Source organism: Dicentrarchus labrax, unplaced genomic scaffold (assembly GCF_905237075.1).
Source record: "Dicentrarchus labrax unplaced genomic scaffold, dlabrax2021, whole genome shotgun sequence".
NCBI lineage: Eukaryota > Metazoa > Chordata > Actinopteri > Moronidae > Dicentrarchus > Dicentrarchus labrax.
The window spans coordinates 21,096,875-21,122,292 of NW_026136712.1; the positions used below are offsets into that span (position 1 = coordinate 21,096,875).

General features: G+C 41.2%; 1 protein-coding gene across 6 annotated transcripts in view; it reads right to left on the bottom strand.

Moving 5' to 3' along the window:
• Nucleotides 1–17,753, bottom strand: part of kansl1a (KAT8 regulatory NSL complex subunit 1a) — a 29,505-nt gene extending 11,752 nt beyond the window's left edge. For 2 of the 6 annotated variants that reach the window (XM_051417688.1, XM_051417686.1), the window contains exons 1-2: nucleotides 14,022–14,789; nucleotides 9,216–10,689 (exon numbers count right to left, since the gene is read on the bottom strand). In XM_051417688.1, coding sequence (XP_051273648.1) covers nucleotides 9,216–10,621 — 1,406 coding nt within the window. In that variant the 5' untranslated portion in view covers nucleotides 10,622–10,689; nucleotides 14,022–14,789. Of the gene's footprint in view, nucleotides 1–9,215; nucleotides 10,690–14,021; nucleotides 14,790–17,648 lie in introns of those variants that run through there. The other 4 variants (XM_051417692.1, XM_051417689.1, XM_051417687.1 and 1 more) reach the window with 3 other exon arrangements.
• Nucleotides 17,754–25,418: the final 7,665 nt, after the last annotated feature.

Genomic DNA, 25,418 nt, shown 5'->3' on the forward strand with positions numbered 1-25,418 from the left:
TTTCTCTCTGTTTTATATCATTGTTAAATTGTTTTTCTCCTTAATTTCAGTCTGTTTATTTCCCTAAATATGATTATTATTCAGTTTTAAGTGTACAGGCAGGTATGGTGACTGTCTGGTCTGTCACACGTTTAAATATTAATGAAACTGCTCATTCAGATCACATTATTTCCGAGCATTTCCCCCGTCAGACTGCAGAGGTCAGTGAATCAGCATTATACAAAGCTCCCAGCGAAGGCAACTGCAGGCACCCAGGAAAAACACTCTAATCCACAAACAAGATAATCAGGCATCAGCTCAAAGTGTGGAAGACAAATAAAAATGTGGGTTTTCATTACACTGATTCATTTCATGGCAGAGGATGAACGCCAACCGGGAGCAGAGAACTCCATTTTACCAGTATGACACACAGAATGGGCATTTCAAAAGGCAGACATGAGAGGAAAATGTCTGCTCCTGCACCGAGCAGCAGCGACCACAGAGGGCGCCGTTTCATCAAAATACGAGCTGCAGTGACCGTGGATGAACAATGAAGAAAAAAAAAATGACTCAGATGGCAGACAAAGATAGACCTTGCACTCCTCTGCGCTTTCTCCTCCCCACACCCGTCTCTGTTTTCAATTTTCAGAGCTCAACCAGGATGGAGGAAGTCGGGAAAAGGCTACTGCTCTGAGGGGGAGAAGAGATGGGAAGGAAGGGGAGGATGAGGGGGAGTAAAAGAAAGACAAGGACTGGGAAGCTCTGGCAGCCTGGAGAGGAACAGACGGGCTTTAAAAGCAATCTACAGGCCACAGAGCACTGGAGGGGGGGTGGGGCTGGGTCAGGGAACAGTGCGGCAGACACTGGGATAACCAATAATCCAACCAGGCATCCTGTCTTATTGTGGAGCTGAGCGGAAGGAGAGTTATTGTGGCTTTGACGCAGACATCAACCACCAATCAGTGCACCCAAAGACATCTTGATTCCTCTCTTTTACTCTGCCACAACATTGAACAATCTGCGGCCTCCTCGCTGCAACAAAGAATCAAGGACACTGCTGCAAATACAGCTGCAGTGTTAACCTGCTAATAACACTTCCTATTGTTATTCTACAGACTCAGTCCTGTTCTGCACAGATAAACAAACGTGAACTGTTCTTACAACACAAGCTGCAACACCACTGAACACGCCCCATGAGCTGGTGCATCAGATCAATGCACTGGCAATTCATTTGCATCCTCGAGTCCCCGTGGAGACCCGTCTTGGAACAACAGCGGTGGCGCAAAGTGTGTCGCACAGTCGGCTGCACAAATCAAGTCTGCGTGCAGTGACTCACCAGGTGGTGGGTGGACAACTGATCCACCAAAGGGAGGACGGGCCAGGTGTAACACCCCTCGGGGTGAACTGGAAAATGATCTCAAGGAAATTCATACGCTCAGTGACAGAAAAGGGCAAACATCTCAGCTTTGGCCTGCTTCCAAAGGAGAGTAAAAAGGTCCCTTTTCAGATGTAACGCGACAACGTATGGTTTCCAATAGCTACCAGGGCGGACTTCTGCTGCTGCTTCTGCACGCAGCACAGCACTGCAGCTCTAAACGAGTTGTCTAAGAACTCCTTAAAGGCCACAAAGGTCACAGTCCTGATCAAGAAAGGGGGCTTTATTAAGGTTATACTGCAGGATGCCAGCCGATAAACCAGGTGAATTAACTACAGAGAGAGTAGAAAGGGTCCACTGATTATAGATGATAGAGAGAGGAATGCAGGAAGAGCTGAAACTGTAGTTTAATAAAAGCACCATTACAAGTCAATGACCTTAATCATCAGAGTGACGGCGGAGGATGAGGAGGAGGGGTCAGTCAGCAGCATTGAGAAATCCCCCCTTCCTGACACTAGGAGCTCCACCTCCCTACCTACCCCCCCTCCCCCCCGACTCTAACCAGGACATGTTTTCCTCCCCCCCCCCTCCACACACACACAAAGCACCAGCGGCAATCACTACCGCCAGTCGTTTTCTGGCTGTCAGCACATTCTCCATTGTGGTGCTTCTCTGGATGCAGCACATATGTTGTATGGTGCAGGTCAACCCCTGTAACCATACCGTCCCCTCCCCAAAACCAACAAACCTCTGGGCCGAGGGGCTAACCCCCACCGAGCGGACCGAGCACCAAACATCATCATAGGTGCAGCTCGTACTGTGCTGCGAGTGAGCGTCTTTAAATCACCATTTGTGTGTCAAACCGAGTTGTTTCATTCATCTTTCCGCCCGCCTCTACTCCACCTCCACCGTGTGTTTGTTAATGCTGGAGGAGGATGCACTTCCTCTTCGTGGTGGAAGGAGATTTACTCTCCAGCTTGGTAAGAAGCCGTGTAAATTAATAATGTGTAAACTTAATATGCGAGTCTCTAGGTATTGTCCTATCATCACTCAGCACTATGAGCACATGTACTCAGACACAAGAGTTCATAATCATTATACTTTATCCCCCACTCCACTACGGAGACATTTTTACACAACAGGAACCCTGAATGCATCATTATTTGTTCGTGGCTGTACAGTTTGATCAGAATATCGTGCTGACAGTTATTAAACTGGAGCAGGAAAACCTCCAAAGGCAACATCACGATACAATTATATTTCTGTTCTGATGATTGAAAAACCTCAAATCAATACATACACAATACATGTGAAGGTTCAATTACGATACCAAAATGTTAATTAAGGGCCAAACAGTAAGAATAGACCACGATTAATATCAATAAATACAAAAGGAGGAAGTGAACTGCAGCGATCCAACTTCTCTCCATCCCTGAACCTGCCGTCTCTCCTCACATAGAGACAGTTCTGCTTCGGTTCCTTTTTCCACACTTCCATTCATTATGTTGTTTCAGGAAGGTTTTACAAGATGTGCTGCTGTTCACTGAAAACAGAACGTGAACGCTGAAGCTGACAATGAAGAGAGAGAGGTAAGGGTCTCCAAACCATCCTGTCACAGTAGTTCAACACTGCACTTTCTAAAACTCTCTGCAGACCTAACAAACAGGATTATATGAGGCCATTACAGCAGTTAACAGTTATTAGATCGGTATCTCTTGGATTTTATCGATTCCGATTCTGCTTTCAATTCCCAGTTTCGATTCCAGTATGTTGAAAAAATAAATCCCTTTCCTTATTTTTTTCTGGTTTAACAGTAGTTATTGTTTATACCACAAATATACCAGGTTATGTTTCTAAAAAACAAATCACAGAACTTTAATTAAAAGATAATATCAAGGCAAAACGTTCACACGAGCATGAATTCAAAGTAAATACACACACAAATTAATCTCATGTCCCTTTAAACCATCTTGTGTTACTATATTTTACCTTTAATGTACCACTAAAGCAACCTTAAATACACAATATCAGCTACTGTGTGGACCCGGCTGCAGACTGGAGGACATCCGCAGGAGGAAAGTCCGTTATCTCAGTTAGCCTTGAAGCTAACGGTCCTATTGGCAGACTGTGCACGGACTGGAAGCTCTCGCACAGCCAATCACAATACAGGAAACAAACATGCTTGCGTTGCGTTCAGGAACCAATAAGTAGGGCATTCGTGGTGAAAGAACTTCCCTTACTGCTCAAAAGCGTGTTCTGGACGCCATTTTTGTTGTTTTTGCATATTATTTATAATGTTTCCTCTCTTTACCTGCTTGTACTAATCACCTGCACTCTCCCTCTTCCTGCTTCCTGCCTTTCACTCCCCAGTTGCTCGCCAGTTAACAGGGTCGCTCATTAAACTGAAACACAGGCGATGTTGCTGAACACAAGCTGTGGTAAATTGTGATAATTGGCGGAGCAGAATTAGTGGAGGCTATGTGACTTTGTCCTGTGTGGTGTTGTAATCCTGTGAACTGAGGGATACCGAGTGTCACCGCGCTTTAAACGGCGCTTCCGCTGTGTCGAGTCACTTCAGCCCGGCCGCTGTGGGACGCTTCCCCGGCTTAAAAAGCAAATACTGAACATAAACATGATTATTTTATTTTTATGGCTTCTGTTCGGTATTTTTACATCAAATAACATTTTGTGTATCACAACAAGCAACTATTTTATATAAACTAAGTTCTTTTTATCATGATGTGACTTGCCAAACACATCTAAATCTAATGGATTTGGTGCTTTGTTTTTGGTTAAATCTGGAGTCAGAGCAGTGTGTAGCTACATAGATAATGAGGGTTAACTAACTATTGTATTAGGAGTAATGACAGATACTATCAGGGCAGCTCTACACAGGCACATGTCTGTATATATGTGCATCAGGTGACAGCTAGTGATTACATAAATTACACTTCATCATACTTGTGTTCATACTTAGAAACATGGGCTCCCCTTACACAACAACATGCCAGAGGAACGTGGTTATAATATGCAAAACAAAGGCCTACAGACATTTTCCTATTCCATATGAAACACAATAAAAAAACTCTGGCAATTATGCTTCACAAACCCATTCAGTCATCATTCCCGCTCAGTAATGAGAACATGGGAAATCAGAGCGAGCAGCAGCTGTCATTTTATTTTCTTTGTTCTCCAGAGTCAAGAATTTTTCAAAAAGCACATTAAAAAAAGAGCTGAAACATTCATGGAGGCTGAAAATGTTCTTATTTGTCAGGTTTTATTCTGACGTGCCAGGACAGGCTGGCTGGAGTTTCACAGGACAGCTGGTTAAACTCATCTCTTACAGGAAGAACTGCGAGGGAGCCGGGGGCCCGTGAGCGAGGCCCTGGCCCGGCCGACAGGGTGTGGGGCAGGAAAAACTAGAGAGGGTAAACTCAGCCAGAGAGCTGCAGCAGCAGTCATTACATAAAAGAGGGGGGTTATGTAACGCCTGAGGGTTCGTGTTGAGGAACTTTGGGCCGAGCTAAACACATCCAGATGTGTCAAACGGGACAGTAACCTATACTATACAGGCATAAAGACACACACACACACACACACACACACACACACACACACAAACACAGGAATGAAAAGAGGGGGAAAACATAGCTAAGCTACTCAGACTGCAGAGTAATGCTGAGCCATAAGCATGAAAGGCACGCTGTAGTCTCAGCCAACCTAGTTACCCTAGTTCACGGGCAGCAGGCAGACAGGCACTTTAACTGTCTTATTGCATAAAGATCATACAAACGTGTACTCGGCTTCACGTAGCCCCCGGTTTTATCATCCGGCTGCAAACCGAGGTGCATTTCGGTTGCCGGTCAGTTGACAGCATTTCAGACATTTTCATTGTTCTGTCTATGAGCCATTATGTAAGCGGTGAGAGTTCCTGATGAGCATTATTGTTGCCTCAGAAACAAGAAACTGTGCCCACTCGCTTCTTAACACAGAACAACCAGTGCTCCACATTATCTCTCAAAACGTATCCAGCTTGTCTCATTCTGTCATTTTTTTTTTTTTGCAGCTAGTATGAAAGCAGACTTCCTGGTTGAGGCCGTTATGGACGTCACATTCAAAGACAGACACACCGGCTACAGCAGAAAGGCCCTGCAGCATAAGCACGGCAACAGATGTTGGCAGGCCCCCAATCCTCTAAGATACGGGAAACCACGTCTACAGTATAGACAGGGATGACAGGATTAGTTGTAAGCAATGTACTGCATCCAAACAAGCAGACCAAATAGGTTGTTTTCCACACTGCTGTAAACTCAGCTGACGTTAAATAATTGAGGTGCTGCCGCCCCGAAGAAGACATTACATTGTCTGTAGTGTTGACTTGGTATAGAGCTGTAAGCCATTAATTGGTAACTGGGACAAAATGTCAGTTGTGAAAATGTGGCATTATGGACACACGCACACACACACACACACACACACACAGCTGGAGGATGAGGTATGGTTTCTCCTGTGCAGGGCTGGGAACCAGTTGTCTAACTTGTTGTGGTTAGGATGATTATACAGAGTGCATCAGACAGCTGCTTATAAAAAGGCATTACAGATGGACAGTTTTAAATTTCCAAGGCAGCTTTCACTCGGTGTACAGAGAATTATTAGGCTTACATGTGCTACCACTTGGCAAACATTTGCAAACCTATAAGTGACAGGTGCTTCTGTGGCAGCGATACAAACACTGCCACACAAGGCTTATTCAAGAACATCTGAGCCGGTTTTGTTTTGCTCAAATTGCATAATTCTGCTGTATTGTGCAGCAAGTAATAAAAAAGGGACAATGGACAGAACTCTTGTGGTCTTTATAAAACACGAACCAGTTGTCAAGTGCGCTCAGGTCGAGGGTTATTTTTGTGAGTGAAAAATGACATAACTCCTGCAGGGACATCACAATATATGCTGTAGCAGGCTGTAATGTGGGTCAGCATCTAAAGATTATAGTTTACTGATTAATCAGTGGTTTTCCTCCCAGTCAGACAGATTCATTAGGAAAATGAAAGCTTTCTTCATATGGAGCGTGGTGTTATAACCAAAAGAGCATTTAAGTAACCTATATACACAAAGACAAGCCCAGATGGGATGATGTATTATAGTTATCAGTAACTACATCTGTATATATAACCATACAGGTCAATATACTGCAGTACACCTGGTGTGGCAGGTGGATGTCGCAATAAGCTTCTTACAGAAAGAAACAAGGAAATTGCTCTTTAATTAAAAATAGTATATAGTTCTTGAATGTGCTAGAATACATATAACTGCAGTGTTTTTAAATGGAGGTATAGAAAAGCCACTCTAATATATTTAATACTGATCCACTGCCAATAAAAAAGGACCAAAAACATCCATACATTCATGTAGAGCTATTTCTACACACTGAGGAGTAACTGAGGTGACTAATGTTGCAAGAAGCTGTAGCTGCTTCACAATAAAACCCCCATACAACGGACGGCTGCAGGTAAAGCAGGAACAAAGATGTTGTCATGTTCGCGCTAACACAAGATTTACAGTGGCTCAGGATGAAGAGGAGGATAAAAAAAATATCAGTTATTAGAGGATGCTTCGTCAAGAGACTGGGAGGAAAGCAGCGGTGGCTGTAATGAGCTAGGTAGGAGCCATGTTCCCATTAGATTGGAGGTAGCTGCCCTTTTCCAAAAGATGACCTAAAAGACCTCCACATCCTTCAGAGGGACTACATGTTAGGTACGTTACTCAACTGCAAGGAATACGATTGGTCTACAACCAGAGCCGACTCCTTTTAATCAGAGCGGGATATAATGACCCACAATTACTTTGGGTATATAAAAGATAAAGTATGACACAATCTGTCATCAAGTAGCGCGACGACAAGGAGTTAAACCCCTTGTTCCACTATAAATCAATCCCCCATTCATGGACACCTATAATTAATGCGGCCTTTAACCTAGTGTGGCATTTATATTTTATGGGATGTAATTATTTGGTATGTGTTTACACAAAAACAACCCAGTGACAATCAGAAGGACAATGCATGGATGTACCAAAACATCCACTCTGATTGAATCATTCTATTCTTAATTTAATGAGAAAATGTTATTTAAAAACGTTCCAGTTTCTATCATCGTGACCCCAACGTAGCCTCGTCTCGTCCACTGTTACAAACAAAATGAGCCCTAATTCAATATATACTCCTTTTGGTATTCAAACATTTACTAACTGTGGAAAGCACCTACCACTTCCAAGGGTATCCATTTCCAAACCCCCTCTAGATAGGTACAGCTTTCACTTTCATTACTAAGAATAACTCATTATTAATCATCAAATAAATGTAAACAAGAGTGGAGGGGTGCACATATCATGTAAAATCACTGGTAATTTACTTATAATTGACTATTAATTGATTAACCTGGACGTGAATGAGAAATCAAAGTCTTCTCTTATAGTAAAACTGCTACAATAAGGTCTTGTCCTATTATTTATTGCCTCAATGTGTGATTTTATGATTAAAGAGTAACATAAAACATCTATATCAAAGAAAAGAATCAGTATACCTTAAGTCTTCTCCATTAGATACTCTTTTACCTTCACTATCTACACACATATACTTCTATATTTTAACACTTCAGTCATTATCTGAAGAGAAAAGCAACAATATTCACAGTTTTACTTGCTAGTTTTGGTTATTATGAGACTGTTACATACATAAACTAACATAATATTCAGGTTTTAAAGAAGAAAAAGTGTCGAATTTAGTTCTATAATAATAAGCAGAAAGGGTGTTTGCTACCTTTGGTTACACAAAGTACCATATTTATAATGATTTGTTGCTTTCTCTACATAAAGAGTAGCTCACTGTCTGTTCTCCTTGAAGTTGACGCGCTATAAATTTCCACAGAAAAACTGCTCCAACACCTCCTTTGACCTTAAACCGCAAAAAAGACACAGAACGAACACAATCCAACTGCTTTTGGATCATGCACATGCAACACAAACACACTTCCTGTTAATGTTATGAGGATATTTAGGTCAAAGGTCTAAAGTCAACACAAGAAAGGATAATAAAAATCGGTGTTCTTCGCCATGTTGTTAATAATCAACCCAATCCCGCACAGGTCAGTAAGCCCATTAACGCTGCAGACCCACCTGCTGTAGTCTCTCATCCCCCCCCCCCCTTCCACACACTAATGACACAGAAACCAGGAGGCTTGCTGTGAACTTCCCATGAAATACATAAACCTGACATCACAACCGGGCTGCATGTAAAAACATAAAAACCCCACACTTTCTGCAAAAACCACCACCACCCCCAACTCGATGTTTCTAGTTGGTTTCAGTTTAAATGAAAACATTCACTGGCTCTGTGGGCGCTCACTTGTTCTCGCTCTGCAGATAAACACAACGTTCGGTTTCAGCCCTCGGCTCTCTCTCAGGAGGAAGCGCTGTGTGACGAGAGAGAGCTCGAGGCCCGGTACCACCCACACGACTGCCCTCTGGTCGGACGGTATCTCTACCCCTCCCTGGAGTTTGACCCGACCACTACTGAGGCAGACCGGGGCAGTTATGATTGTCATTAGCACCTGCTAGGCCTGAACAGCATATTGCACGGGGCTACAAAATGCAGTTTCACAGCACAGTCGAACAGCTCCATGTAAATGTGAGTGTAATGTACGTTACTCAGGCCATGGAGAAATTAATCCTATTCTCCAAGATCCCTATTTTTCACATGATTGCTGCCTTCAACTTTATCCTTTAGGAGTAAATTCTCCATTGTGTGTGTGTGCAGCACTAGATAAGTTTCATGTCTCAGTGTGTGAGGACACTTTTTACTTACATTTTCACATGTCGCTGCTCAATGTCAACTCTGGCTAGCTCCTCCTCCTCCAGGTCGGAGTCCCCTCCAGAGCTACTTTCTGTTACATCTGAGTCAAAGGCGCTTTCTACTGAATGAAGGTTGGCCGATCCGCTCAGATACAGCCTCTCCAGTTCCAAGGGCATGGCGCCGCCTTTCAGGAAGCGGCTGAGGCTGTCTCTGTTGTTTGAGGAAGAGTGGCGTCCGGTCCTCCACGTAGCCGTCGGGGTCGCCGTCTCTGATTTGCGGTTACCGGCGAGTAGCCGGTTGAGAGCCGAGTCCAAGAAGCCGCCTAGCTGCTGCTGAATGTGCCGCTCCACCTGCTTGGCCTGTACGACCTGAAGACGTTTGCGCAGGCGCCGTAGTCGGCTTTCGATCTCAGCTTGGCGGCTGCTGTTGAGGAGAGTGCGCTCTCTAACGTGACTATCAAGGCTGTCTGAGGAAGAGCTACAGGGCAGAGGAGGCTGCGGTGCAGGCGTGCAAGACGGGGAGCCCTGCTGGCTGCTACCTGGTCTCTCCCTATCCGAACCCTGTGGCTGACTGGTAGGCGTGTGTGAATCAGTCTCCTCCAAATTTGCTCGTTCAGTGGGGTTCGGGTTGCCGTGGGGAAAGGGGGAAAGTTCAACAGACTGAAGCACTGGTAGTTCAAGGTTTTTTCCATCTGTATTTTGAGAAACCCCAGAGGAATGCTTCTGTTTAAGGGTTCCTTTCACCGGGATGTGCCCCGATAAGGTGGCCGTCAAGGTCTCCGAGTCCAGGGGCAGGTTCTGGGACTGAGAGTCTGTGGTGGCAGAAGGCTTGTCACCGTTCACCGCCACCACACAGCCAGGGCCGGACATAGTGGCCAGCTTCTTGGCCAGGCCGTTGACGGGCGCCATGGGCTGGCCACCTCCGTTGGTGCTGCCACTCATGAGGCTTTTGAGATGGCCGCCAGACAGTTCTATCGCCTGCCTCTTCCTCAACAGGAAGTCCCCGCCGCCGTTGAGCAGGGAGCTGGGCAGTATTCTGTGGCCTTTCAACACAGACTGTTTGATGAGGACTCCTTGCAGTTTGATTGACTCCTTAGTTGAAGGGACAGGTGTCACATCAGAGCATAGGTAAGAAGCCACCAGCGGCTGGAGCTTGCCCAGGGCCGAGGCCTGAGCCACAGAGTCGGCTTGGGGCTGCTGCTGCTGCTGTTCCTGGTCGCCGCCACAAAAGTCAAGGGGGCACTCTTCGGAGGTGGCCTTGCACTTGGCGGGGCCGCTGCTATGGATAAGGATGTTGCTGGCGTTACCGTTGTTCTCTGCACTGGCCGGTGAGAGACTTGAGGATGGGGCAGCCAGTTTGAAGCGGATGTGGTGAGCTTCGGCTGGGGCGTCGGTGAGAGCGGGCGCCATCGCAGCCATGCAGTGCAGAGGGACGGGCACCGCGGCCTGCTCCACACCACCCGCTTACTGCCCCACCTGAGGACAGCCTGGATAAAGCAAAGAGGAAAAAAAACACACAAAGATATTAGTCCAATGAACACAAGCATGGATAAAAACTTACTACATCCTGTTCAGATCCTAGTTGGAGATATTTCACCCCCATCAACAATTCACAGTGTAAACAAACATACATATAAATATTGATTTAATTCTGCTCAACTGAAGATTAATTTGTATTAAGTGAACTCGCCTGAACACATGTTTGAGGAAATACTGGGCATAAAATACAACAGTTCAGTCTCAAAGTGCTTTATGACCACATGGAGTTTAATAAAGTATATTTTTACATATTCATATACATCTTAAAAACTATTTGTTAAATGTAAAAGCAACCGGACAAGGCTGCACCTAAATACAATAAAACACACAACTGAAGTACTTGCACTACAGGTTCTGTAGGCCTTTTGGAGTGAGTGGAAAATTACTAACCACCACCCAGAAGGAAAGAAACATTTACAAAAATATTTGGCACCGACTATAATACATGAAAATGCACAAATATGACATTTTAACATGTCTAACGCATCCCAAACCTGCCATAAACGTCTACAACTAATCTAGTTTAAAGGATCTAATCAAATTAACTGGTGACTCACTGACATTTTGTTGACCTACTGGTTTGAAAGTGTTGCTAAAAATGATCCTACATAAAGCAACCAGGAAGAAACGCTGCAGGAGAAGAGGAGGAACATCTGAGATTATCACATTTACTCTCAATCTTTTCCAGAAAAAAAATCCCAGAAAATGTAATTTGATTCTTTTGTAATCACAATAATGTATTTATCTAGAGGGCCCACCTCTCTCTGTGACTTAAAATAAATAAAAACTAATGATATGCACTGACCTTGGTGAATGGGATGCTAACGATATAGATGAAATAACAGCAGACATCTGAGCTACATACCCGGGCCAATAAATAATTCCCACTACACCCATGCTTCTGTGAACAAGCCCTCATTGTCATTTACTTACAAGGCTCCTCTTTATAGAAATAAGCACTAGGAATTCAATTCTTATAATAAAAAAAGTTAGAAAACAGGAAAAAGCTGATGCAAATTGTCCCAAAAAACCCCACTGCCCTACATGTGCCCTGGGTAAGTCAGTGTGCAGCACACAGGCAGTGTAAGTAGGTGGATTTAGGCCCCAGCATTAGTCCAAAGCACATGATGTCATCCTGACTATGTCCATTTCAGCTTCAACCTATTAAACCTTCCCAATATATATATATATATTCCCAAACAAATTACCTTTAAAATTAAACATGTAAAAAAGGAGATTAAAGGCAGCAGCAGCAGTGGTTAACATGTCTGCCTCACTTTACTGCCTGTATATCCATACTTCCTCTTCATGCTTTCTTTTTTTAAACAAACACACCACATACACACACACACACACACACATATACATTAATAAATACAGTATAAAACAATAATAAGCTGCATCTCCGCGTATCGTCTGCAGGGTCAGGAGACAGAGAGGAGCTCAGTATTTCACCGCAGTTTCTAGTCAACGCGCACTACGCCATGTTGGTATTTCCGAAGCGAGATTATGCAACGCAATTCATCTGCCTTCAAACCCCCGCCCAGTCCTCTGCACACACACCGAAACCCGCTCACACTGCGAGGGAGGAAATCAAATAACACAACGCTCTGCTAAAACGCACACCTTTTAAAATGCATTATACAGACAACACACACACACACACACACACAGCTTCGATATAGAGCTGCGACAAACACACACACACACACACGCACGCACACGCATCCGACGTTAGTCAACCATAACGTAATCACCTAAATGTCTTCCTGGTGTTTACAAAAAAGACATTTTTTTAAAAAAAAGGAAGCTTTATAATGTTATTTCATTATCTCATCTGATCCGGAAAAACCATAAAACATGTTTTTTTTGGGGGGTAATTATTGATCAATAACCCCCCCTCTTCAAGCAGCCGATACAACAACCCCTCTCTTCCAGATAAATACCCCTCTAATCTACCCCCCCTAGACTGCGTGCACATTAATGCTGGTGGCTAACAGTTAGCTGCTGATGTAAGAAAGCTAGTGTGGCTCTGTGATAAAGCCAACTGCAGCACCGAGGAGACACTGCTTCCCTCCCTCATCACACCACCAGCCCTCCACTAACTCCACTTTAAATATATTTATATATATATATTAAATGAAAAGGCTTCTGGTTTGAATGGATTCATGTAGAGAGAAAATGGAACTTTTGCATAAGCTCGTTATGCAGGTAAACATTACGTAACATACTTGTGTTAAAAGCATTATTGTGCATGATTAAACATCTTAATTATAATAATTATTATTATTATAAAACACCTTCACTCGTTATGCAGGCTTTAAACTAAAAAGGTTTAACCCTCATTCTTTAACTATTTATATATATATATATGTATAGATTTAATTAAATACTACACTGTATTCTGTTTTATTGTCATTTTATTCTATTTAAATGTAATTCTGCCTCCATTGTAATCTTCCCTGTGAGGCCCTCTGAACTGCATGAAAGGTGCTGTACCAATAAAGTTTGATTGATTGATTGATAACTCGTTTTTTAAAGCTCTCAGACCTTTTGCAGACCTGAAAGACAAGGTGTGCATCCCAACTAAAACCCTATGACTCAACTAATTAGTGTTTTAGTAGAGATTGTATTAAATACAACACTATAAATCCACCGTGCTGCCATTTCTATCATTGTATTGTTATTTTAAATTTAATTTGGCTATACAAACACAGTGTGACTGATTGACTGGCAACTTATTTTACTAGATTTGAGCCCTAGAACACATTATATTCATTCTAACTAAGGAAACTGTTCTTTATATTGAATGTTTGGTGTGTTTTTTATATTAAAAACACTACATTTAATCACTATATCCTGTGTAATAGTGGCTCCACTCTGCCTTATCATGCCTGTGAAGCACCTTGAACTGCCACATAAACACAGACTGCTCGCTTAAACTCACATTTTAACATTAAAATGTGAGCATTTCCTTTCCTATTTGCAGAGCTACCACAGACACAATGTGCATTTCAACAATTAAACCAAAGGAAACAGTCGAGCTTGTTATTGTTGTTGTAAACATCTATAAGTAACCTCCCTCGACTACCTTCCCTTCTTTTTTTTAAAACACACACACATATATATGAGTATATATGAGTATAAACCGGTGTGTGAGGGTGAGATTAACACACACACACACACATATATACACGCAGGGAGTGAGCAGGAGTTGAAGGAGTGTGCGAACCCTGTTAACTGAAGCTAGCTCGCTAACAAAGAAAAAGGAGGAACCTACCACGTGACGAGGTTGCACTATCCGAGGGAATTTCGGCAACAATCCCCCTGCAGTTTTTAGGTTGGAAAAAACACACACACACACACACAACGGTGGATAACACGCACACGCACACACACACACACGACGCAACCCAAAAAAAAAAAAAAAACCTGGTCTCGATCAGTCTGCCATTAAATTAATCCCATGAGAAAGAAAAATAAAACCCCCAAGATTGCCGGAAAAAAGAGGGGCCTCGTTTTCGTTCCGGAATCAGCGATCTACACCTTGCTCGGCGGTTAGCTTCGCCTCGCCGCTACCAGCGAATACATATATATATATATATATAAATATATATATAAAAGACAAGAAAAAAAGGGCCGTGGATGTACTCCAAATTACAACAAAATGTAGGTGGATTTCGCCGCAATCCTTCACCGAAAAATCCCGGTTGTCGCTGCGCGGAAAGGTAGTCCAGACGGCAGTTAGTGGCGAGCCGTTTTCTCTCGTTTTAGGGAGAGACAGCTTAGAAAATGGCGGCTCGCTCCTCTCCCTCGGATTGAGTCTGACAAACATAGAAGGGCTGTGTGTGTGTGTGTGTGTGTGTGTGTGTGTGTGTGTGTGTGTGTGTGTGTGTGCGCTCTGGTAGGCGGGAGACATTTCTCATACTCACCACTAGAGTAAAGGGCAGATAAGGAACATAAAAAGCTCATAAGGAAAGATACCACAGGAGGGCATTGTCTTCTAAAAGCACAATATAATGTCATATATTTATTTATTATATAATTATAAATATATAAATAAATAAAATAAAAAGGTGCTGCTGGTTTATTCTCCACCATATGTGCTGTTTTTTAATCCACATAAAGCTCAAATTAAACTGTTTACACTGATAATAAACCCTTTTTATATCATTTAGTCAGCTTAAGTGTTTCTAAAATCTGTACAGTTAAATAAAAATACTAATAATTAACTGTAAGTTTGTGTGAAACCAGATTTGGATTCATTCTGCAGATAACTTCCTGTTTCGGTAACTTTTTATATAACTCTGTATTATGTATAATATTTGAACAATCATACAGACACATGAGCTTATTTTCTGTACAGATTCAGTGTTTTCTGCTCCCTGATGTTTGACCGTTGCTCCATTAAACTGTTTCTATTAAATGCTGAGATTTGGGCCTATTGTTTATATTTTTAAAGGTTTTCTTAAAACCACTGCTGTATGTTGTTGTTTAACCAGTTTTAGAGGGTTTAAGAAAATAATGAAAGAAATCAGAATATTTTGTTTTGTGATATTATATCAACTCTTAAAAACACTGTATTGATTGTTGTGTTTAACCCCCCCAACAGTTAGATAGCAGTGCTGTAAACTGAAGGCTGTGATTAATATAAATACAGGTCTCACTGCTCTGGTTGCATGAAACCAGCTTTATATATGTGTACTATGACACAACGTCTGTATTGATAGGTATCGATAGATTAGCCTTATACAGTTCTCAGTGTTATTAGTACTTATCATTAGTATTAATTAATTACATTTCTCTTATATCTACTATATTATATCCACATTTAAATGTTTTTCTGTATATATATATAGTTATATATTGTTATATAATGCACATATTTTATCATTTTCTACTCTTATAATGTCTTGTTTAGCCAATTTCCCCCCTTGGATCAATCAATTTCCTGATACCTGGTGTTTTTATGAATTAAGGATTAGATCTGCTTCTCTAAAAAGCTAAATAATGACATTAATAAGTGCTGGCCATGACTCATTACGCTCCCTGTTTCTATCAGGCGTTACAGGAGAGGGGGGGGGATTACCCTTTGGAGAAATCTGGGCTGCGTCGAGACTGTCTGCCTTTCATGTCACTGCTCACAGGAAGTAGCTCGCCCACCACTACAGACGCCCTGTGTGAACGTACAGCCAGCGGCCACTTGAAGGAGCTCTTCTCCACCAAAAAGCTGCACTGATCACTGGAGCTCCAGGAGGGGACATTAAAGCTAACATACCAATATATACACTACACTATTTAATACACATTGGCCTTTAAGCTGCTTTGTTCGTCTTGTTTAGTCTGTAGCTGGTTGACTGTAATGGATTAAGATGGTGTAATATTAAACTATATATAATATTACACAAACTAACAAGCATTAAATAAGCCTGGTTATTGTTGAGTTTTTAGTTCTACAAAACCCTTTTTATAATTAGCTGTGCAAGAGTTTTGTATTAAAATATCGTTAGTTTTGATTAAACAACAAGTAAACAAGATAAAGTTTGACTGGAAATCAGCAGAATAATATGAGTCAGGCTGGTTTAACTCACATTGTACCGCTCTTGCTTTACACGCGTCCATCCTCCGTACTCTCGACTACTACAATTTGACTTGGTAGCGTATACGAGCATTTAAATATTAGGGCTTGGCTGAGAAAGTGAACAACACATTTAGTGACAAATTAAAGTCTGTTTTTACTGTTACAGTGGCCGGTATTACACGTGACACTGATGATATCTGTGTTTGATGTGTCATTCTGTTCATTTGCTTCATTATTTGACGGCGCTTTCTATAAATAAAGCTCGATGTTACAGTGTGGTGGTGGGAGGGACGTATGTCATATTATCACTGGGTGTAACTATCCTGTGTTTTATAAAACTTTCCTCTTAGATACTTTCACAAAGATAACTTCAGTGTGTCTGACTGATGTCTCGTCTTCATAGATTTGTGTTGCTTATCGTCTTTGGCTTTTAAGTAAACAACTGTTTATCACTTCCTGTTGTTTTTGCCTGGGAACACTGAGCTATAACGTAAACATATAATATAATAACTGTGTGTATCATTAATTTAAGCCTTATAATCACTTTTTAAAAAAGGGTTAAATAAGTAGTGTGCATTCAGATTTAGGTTCAGTGCCTCTGATAAGACAATGAGAGTGACTGGCTGTAAACATCTTTTACTGGAAACTGATGCAAATCAATGCATGCAGCTTGTTTCCTGCAGATCGTTTGCGTGGCCTTTGTGCATTATGAGACTGCCAGAGCAGACATGCATAATAAATACCTAATTATAAATGTGCATGTGTGAATGAGAGTGAGTGACTGTTCTGAAATTTATATCCAATTTATATCTACATAAAAAGGTGTCAGGGAGGCAAATGTCAGGATCAAACAGCTGCTGTGCTTTGATGGTTATCCAGTAAGTTATCCAACGAGCTGCATCAATCCTCGTCTGCTACACATCCATCCATACATCCATCTTCTTGTCCAGGTTCCAGGTCACAATAGCAACAAGCTTCAGCTCCACAGACACATCCTTGAGCTCCTCCCGGGGGGACTCAGAGGCGCTCCCACAGTCTTTATGAGCAATGTAATCCATCGAGCACGTTCCGGGTCTCCTCCCAGTCGAACACGCCCGTTGTTTTAAAAAACCTCCACAGCGATGCCCGTTGGTATCCTAATCAAATTCACCTCATGTGGCTCCTTCCCGTCCTGTCGGGGGCCGCCGGTATCCACAAATCATTCTCCATTTCTTGCTTTGGTCACCTGACAGCCGGTGAGCGCAGGCGGCGGCGGCGGCGGCCTCCAGATCCGTCAGAAACACACAAAAATAAAATGAAATGATAACAATAATTATTCAGTAATACCTTTAACTCCATGGTTGAAATAGTCCGTTCAGTAATCCAAGGGGCCATTATTCCACACATGGTGATAACACGGCACCTAAACACAAACAGGATGAAGAAACAAACATTAGTTTAATCCTGTAATATATTATTATATAATATTATATACTATCAGGGTTGCATCATATGGTAGAAACTTCTTATTTTTACATATTGGGGGATTGTGTGAATGTATTTTATTTCTGAAAACAACATTAAAATCACGATAATGTGACATTTGTTTGAGTCTGAACCAAACAAACAACATTAGTAGACCTCCAGACTTACAGACCGTCATTATAACACTGTTTGTCTCTCACTTTACCTTCATCCAGTGTTGTGGTGGGGCCTGGAGAAGTGTGTAAACTCTTAAGTTATGCCCCAAATTTCCAGACATACCTTTGCACATCGAACTTGTGATTTGCTTATCGCACTTGGGCTCCACAGTTACTCACAATATTAAGTGAAATATGCAAATCGCAAAGAGCAAAAAGTTAAAATGAGAGACAAACAGTGTTATAATGACGGTCTGTAAGTCTGGAGGTCTACTAATGTTTGTTTGTTTGCCTCAGACTCAAACAAACGTCACATTATTATGATTTTAATGTTGTTTATTGAGTGAAAACTGAATCTGTGATGCGAAATATTGTGATTTGATGTGTGTGTGTGTGAGTTTATTACATCATATAAATACTGTGCAGTTTTAAGAGCTGTAATGTTTTAATAAAAAGCTAAATCGTACACAATCGTGGATCTGTCAAAATAAAAGCACCGTGGACAATAGGTGTGTTTCCCCCGGGTACCTGCCTCTCCCCCGGGTACCTGCCTCTCCCCCGGGTACCTGCCTCTCCCCCGGGTACCTGCGGGGTCCTGCGGGGTTCTGCGGGGTCCTGCGGGGTCGAACTGTACCTCTCTCTGTATTTAAAGTCTTTGCAGCGGTGTGTTAAACTCTGGAGGCTTTTTTTTTTAATTATAAATAAAAAGTTTTTCCATGTTAAAGTAATTTAAACCCCGCGAGGAATAATAAAAGTACCGTCCCGAGGAGGAGGGGCTCTCCGCGGACTCCCGGGTGGAGCAACGAGCTGCCACTGGTTTCATTTTATTGATTTATTTTATTGATCTAATGGTCAGTCACTGTTCTTCCCCTCAGCGGCTGCTTGGGGAGCTAACGCTAGCCCCGGGGATGCTAATGTTTGCATCCGTACGTCGCGAGCTAACGCCGGCCAATCGCAGCCCACTCTGAAGCTAGCAGGCTAACGCTAGCGCTAGCCGTCACTTCTCAATGACTGCCGTTTTGTTTTTAGGGGGGGGGGTTTTATTTTTATTTTTTTTGCCCGTTTTTAGGTGGAAAAGTGCGCCGAAAAAAAATCCAACCGGCTCCCAGAGAAGAGGTTTAAACGCACTGCTGTTTTTTTTTCGCCGACATATTAAAAATGTTTGAGAAAATAACAAAATCTTACTTACCTGCTCGTCCTGTTACTAACCGTTTACGACCTGGTAGCAACCAACCCCCGCTGCGCTCCTATTGGTCGACGCTCCCGGTCGAGGCTTCCTATTGGCTCCCGCGGCTGTCACTCACCGGGGAACTGCCCCGTACAGCGGAAATGTGGACGAAAGTTCAATGCACGAAACTTCATTAAGCAAAAATCTAGTTTTTAATGTGAAATGTCTCACAGCCTCCACGTTATTCATAAATTACAGCTTTTATTGAGCCGCCATAAGAGCTGCTAGCTGCTCACAGTGCAGCCTGCTGTGTTTCCACTCAGTGCAACTACAATGTGTAATATTCCTAAATGCTCTGCTGTGTGAGACTTCCCTGGGTTTCACAGTCTCACAGCACAATGTGAATCCACTGATGCATGCAAATGAGTCACTTGAACGTGTTTCAGTCTCATCTTGAGTCTTGCATGGAGTGCCGAGCAGATGTTGCACGCCGTGGGTGAGATGTGAGGGGTTTTGGGAGTGGGACGGGAGGCAGGAGAGAGGGCTGTTGGCTGTGTGAGAGTGCAGTTTAATGGGAGCTGGGGGACTGCATGTGAGGGGTGAGAGGATGGGGGGACGTATGGGGGAGAGAGGCAGTGCTTGGAGGGTGTGAACATCCAGGGTTCTGCAGTGTGACGCTCAGGAGAAGTCAGTAAGGAGGTGTCTCAGTCACCTGAAGGCCTCGGGTACAGGACGGTTTCCTGTGTTCACACACACGTTTTCACCTGTGTGGACTGAAGACGGAGGCTGGGAGACAATGATGGGTTATTATTGACGTCAACAGTGCTAGAAGACGTATTTAGACCCTTTACTTCAGTAAAAGTGTAATTTATTCAACTATTTTCTTATTTTATTCCACTTTATAGTTCTACTCTTCTTCGTCTCACAGTGAAATATATACGTCTTTATTAATCTGGTAGCTTTAGTTACTTTATAAATTAAGATATTTGCTCACAAGACATACAAAGAGCTCATAAAATATGATGTTTTGTTGCAGTTTGCAATTATTCTGCTAAAGTACTTTAATTATATAAAAACATTTGGTGGTTCCAGCTTCTCAAATGAGGAGATTTGCTGCTTTTTTCCTTTTAATAATTAAATAATTTGAATGAATTTCTAATAATTTAGAGGCTCTGTGAATGTGTCACTTTGTTACGGCGTTTCTGATTGATTTACGAATCAATCAATCAATTGATTAAAGGAGAAAATAATCAGCAGGTGAATCTATAATGAACCTCAACCAACCAGTAAAGTCCTTTAACATTAATACATGAGTCATAATAATGTAATTATATAATCTATAATAGTACAACAGTAACAGGGAATATTCAGTTCAATTCCTGATTATGTTTATATACTTTTACTTTAGTAACATTTTTAATTAATCATTTTAATCGTGCTCTCTAAAGTTTACATATTGTCAAATTAAGCTCCTAATTTATCGATTTAAACCTTTTAAGTTACAAACATTATTTTGATGAGTTGTGTTGACATAAATAAACTTAAACTTAGAAACGTGTGTTTGTGCTACGAATTATTAAGTAAGTGCTAATTAAAGAAACGTGTCCAAAAAGTATTTTATGTGATAATAATATTAAATTACATTGTTATTATTATTTTACAATATAATACAGTATTTTCTAACTTTATTGATAATAAATAGACACAGCTGTTAACTCACTGTGATTTACTGTAAATATACAAATCAAATATTTAACCGTGCAGCATTTAAACGCTGCAGCTGCTCAAGTTTGAGCTAATTTCACCTGTTTTGTTTAATTCTCAACAACAATCATATTTTCTAACCTCACCGGATTAAAAAGTAAAACATTTATCTCTTAAATAAGTAACAATTTTTGAAGTAAAGTACTTTATATTTCTTTATTTCACCGCCTTTCAGACTCAATTTAAGGTGATTCCACTCTCACACATGTTTAAAAATTGTGGTGGACTGTTACGTGCATTTAATTTATTTTATATAGTCTGTGTTATTGTTTCTTCTTCTTCTTCTTCAGGATTTAAACTCAGATAGATAGATAGATAGATAGATAGATAGATAGATAGATAGATAGATAGATAGATAGATAGATAGATACTTTATTTATCCCGAGGGAAAATTGAAGTTGTGACGCGTACAGAGATCAGAAACTGGACTCGGTGCATTATTGATGTACGCTGCTGGAAGGGTCCATTTCCAGCTGTATGTGTGACTAAGCTGCACTAATAATAGACCAGTCTGTCTTTTTATACCACATCTGTCCCCTCGGCAACCTCTCCATCTTTCTCTCAGCTCATCACTCAATAAATACTGCTTCACCCAGGAACTTCAGCGCTTTATACAGTCGGTATATATAAATATTAATATATAAATATATGTTTGTAAACGTGGTGTTAAGAGCTGGTGGCCTTCAGGTGTTGTTGTCAAGCTTCAGTCCTGATTGTAAGTTCCTCTTCAACAGCTTTTCAGTGTTTGATGTTCTGTTTACATTCATTTATTTAAACACTGAGGAGTGCAGTTGCAGAGAAACAACACTAGATGGAGCTGAAACATCACATTCAACATCATCATCAGACACAGGAGCCTCATTATATGCAGCTTTCTCTCACTCTCATGTGTTTATTAAGGAGTCATTTGAGTTTTTAGACATATTTCCAGCAACACTTTACCAATATTTAGCATTTATAAGCAGAATTTATTTTTTCTTTACTAAAAAAAATACACATTTCTTTATATTTCCACTCATATTCTACAAGATGCTCTAAAGACTTTTATCTACCGTATTGTCGAACTTCCTTTAAAGAATATTCACTGAAATACATAATCAATCAATCAATTAATATCTACTTTATTTAAAATAAAAACATCTCAAAAGGTCTCAAAGGTTCATAACAGTTCATGGATCTCAATATAATTGTGCATTTATATTAATATTGTATATTTAGCTGCTTGAATGTTGTGATACACAATCTTTATTATTATATTTATAAAGGGGAAGTGACTCTCCTGCACATTGTTCTATTCCTACTGTCATTATATATTTATATATTTATATTTATAATGCATGTGCAAACAAAACAAACACAACAACACTGTAATATACTTTATGATTATTGTCCACATTAAGATTTAATTTTGAAGTTGATTCTTGTGGATTTTGTTCAAAAGAGCCTGAAATTTATGTTTTTCTTCTTTTTCAGTCACAATAAAGGTTTTTGCAGGTTAAATATCAGGACTGATCATCAATCATTTGATTACTTTCAGGTTTTTATTGATATGGATGGTCTCCTACAGAAGCTGTTAAATATAATGTATATAAATGTTAATGGAAGAATAGTTAAACCTCCCTTACTGGCTTTATAAATTAAGTTAAAATCAAATTATCGTCCATAAAATAAAGAATAATCCGTCTATTAATGAATTCTGTCATATTGTCGACCACCAAATGTTCTTTATATCACACTGCATATACTAACTGTTGTTATTGACTTTATAATCTACATCTGTTCAATAAAGAGGAGAATAAACAATATATAGTCCCCATGTGGCTCAGATCTGGTATCCATATAGGACCGTTAACGTGGTCATATCTCAGTGTTAGATGTCAGACTTTTACAATCCCTCTTCATTAATAAACACTTGGCATATTCACAGGAGCATATTTCCAGAGTCTTGATCCCGGCGTGGCATCGAGTATGAGTCTCAGCTTTCTATTAATTCCCAGTTTATGCCGTTCCAACACTGTTTATGGACCCGAGTCTGCAGAAATATTCAAATTACACTGAAGTAACACATTTATACAACACGCAAAAAGTTGCATGGGATTAGCATAAAGTGTCTGCACAGACTTGTGGGTTCCCATAGGACCCATTTTCATTCACAGCCCCCCCCGGATACGCCCCTGCATATTTAGCAACAACAACAGAATTATAAACAAACATTTATTGATTTTAAACTATAAAATGTCATTTGTGAGAGAATCTTTCTTCATCTCTTCCTGTCCTGTGGTCCAGTGGTTCCCAACCTGGAGGTCCGGACCTTCTTGATTTTAAGGTGTGCTAGAAAACTTTAAAAATACACACAGTAGGTCGATATCTCAGTATTTGGTTCATTTCTGTGAAGTAAATGTAAATTGTCTGATAGAACAATGGTCAAACATCAGGGCGAAGAAACCACTGAATCTGTCACAAAAGAAGCTTATTAAGACCGTTTGATTGTTTGATTGTTAAAAATGATTAAAAATACATAATACAGACAGAGAATTGTATAAAAAGTTCCCTAAACAGGAAATAATCTGCTCAAAATTCATCCAAATCTCTGATTTTACACAAACGTCCTGCAGTTAGAGTTCACTGTTTGTAATATAATATAAAATATACATTAAATATGTCACTGAGTCAGTTTAATAAATGATATAAAAAGGTTCCTTAAGGAAAAAGGTTGTGAAACCACTGAACTGGTCCAACATAGTGAATTATGTTTTTTTCCCAATAATGCTGAAACATTCTCAGCCCATTATTCTCCCTCAGTGTGTCTGGATTACAGCTCGTCTTCCTCTTCATAAAGAATCATCCAATTACTCGAACACAGGTGAGACAATGGACGACAAACGATCTCATCAGCATGATAATGGCTATTGCTTCATGAAAGCTTCTCTCTGCTGCCTCGTGTTATTTGCATTTTGCTGTAATTCAGAAAATCTGGAAACACATTTCCTAGAATAAAAAAACTGTTTCGTGCTTCTCTGCAACAGGAGGAAGGAGTGCTGTCTGTGGGGTCAAAGGTTATGTTTTAATCTGAATGAGCCACAACCAATATTTAGAGATATTAAGTCATTATTCTGAGATATTAAGTCATTATTTAGAGATATTAGGACTTACAGAATCCTTTTTTCCCCGTCACATTGGCAGAAATGGGCCTCCATATCAAATACAACCAACATCCTGTTTGCATGCAGTAAATATTGCACAAAGCCTCACTGGGGGTACGAAAGCAGCTCACCCGGGTTATTCTAACAGACTCACGTTGTTTACATGTGGACTGGTTACTCCAGTAACCGCGGTTGAATATACCGTTAACACGCCGTCCAGAGCCCGTTGGCATGACAGCTCCCTCATGAGACAAACCTCCAGATTATCAGACATCATTTATATTCTGCATCGGCTCCTTCCAGCTCCTCGCTGAAGCCACACGGCGGGTAAAATATTCAAGACTCCATGTTTTTTTATGGCTCACTCAATCTTTAAGCTCTAAAATGCTTCAGATGTCTCGAGCATCATTTCGAACACATCTCCCCCCCCCCCCAAAATAAAAAAAATTCAATCAGACATATTCGGGGCCTTTTTAGACTTTGGAGGCGAGAAGTGCTGATTTAGTTTCTGTGAGTGTGACTGATGTTTGAGGACACAGTTTGTTTTAGACTTCCAGTGTGCAGGGGTGGATCTAAGGGGGGGGGGGGCAGCTAAAACCCCTAAAAATACAGAGGCCCATTTCTACCAACCTGCATTCTGTGTAACGGCCAGCAGGGGGCAGCTCCACCATTCAGTCTTATGGAGAAATGAGTCGACTTCTCAGTTGATTTATGAGCTCAGTAAACAGTTTCCTGATGAGTTTCTGGTCTCAGTCTCTAGTTTCAGTCTTCTTCCATACAGCATGATGTTCATTTAGTAACTGATGGTCCCATTTAGAGTAAAACAGACCATAAAGCAGGGTATGCTTTAGGGCGGGGCTACCTTGTGATTGACAGCTCATTCTCAGTGAGTCCGTCCAGCTCAACGCACCAAACTCAGATCAAACTGTCAAACAGTGCTGATCAGATATGGATCCAGATTCTGTTGTTGTTTCTCACCTGAAGGCAACACGCTGCCACTGAATCCTGCACACTGTTCCTTTAATGACCGATCCACCGTCAGGTCAGCGAGGTTTAGGAGGTTAAATCAAGGCGATAGTGGACATATAGGTGTATTGATTTGCTCTGAATTCCCTCGTGTTGTGACCGTTTGTCATTTGGTGCTCTGAAAGGGACGTCGAGCCTCTTTAGTATAACACACACACACCGCTCATATAGAGAAACACTAGCGCTGCTCGTTACCATCACAGCAACTCCGGCTGTTAAACTAATGAGAGTAAGAATTAAATCCTTCTGACTAATCTCCCGACCGCGATGATGAGCAACTCTCCCAAAAGCTAGATTGAAGAAGATGAATCAGTAACATGACGGTAATAGTTTCCCCTAAAGCGGCGCTGTGGGCTACGACTAACATTGTGGCTCT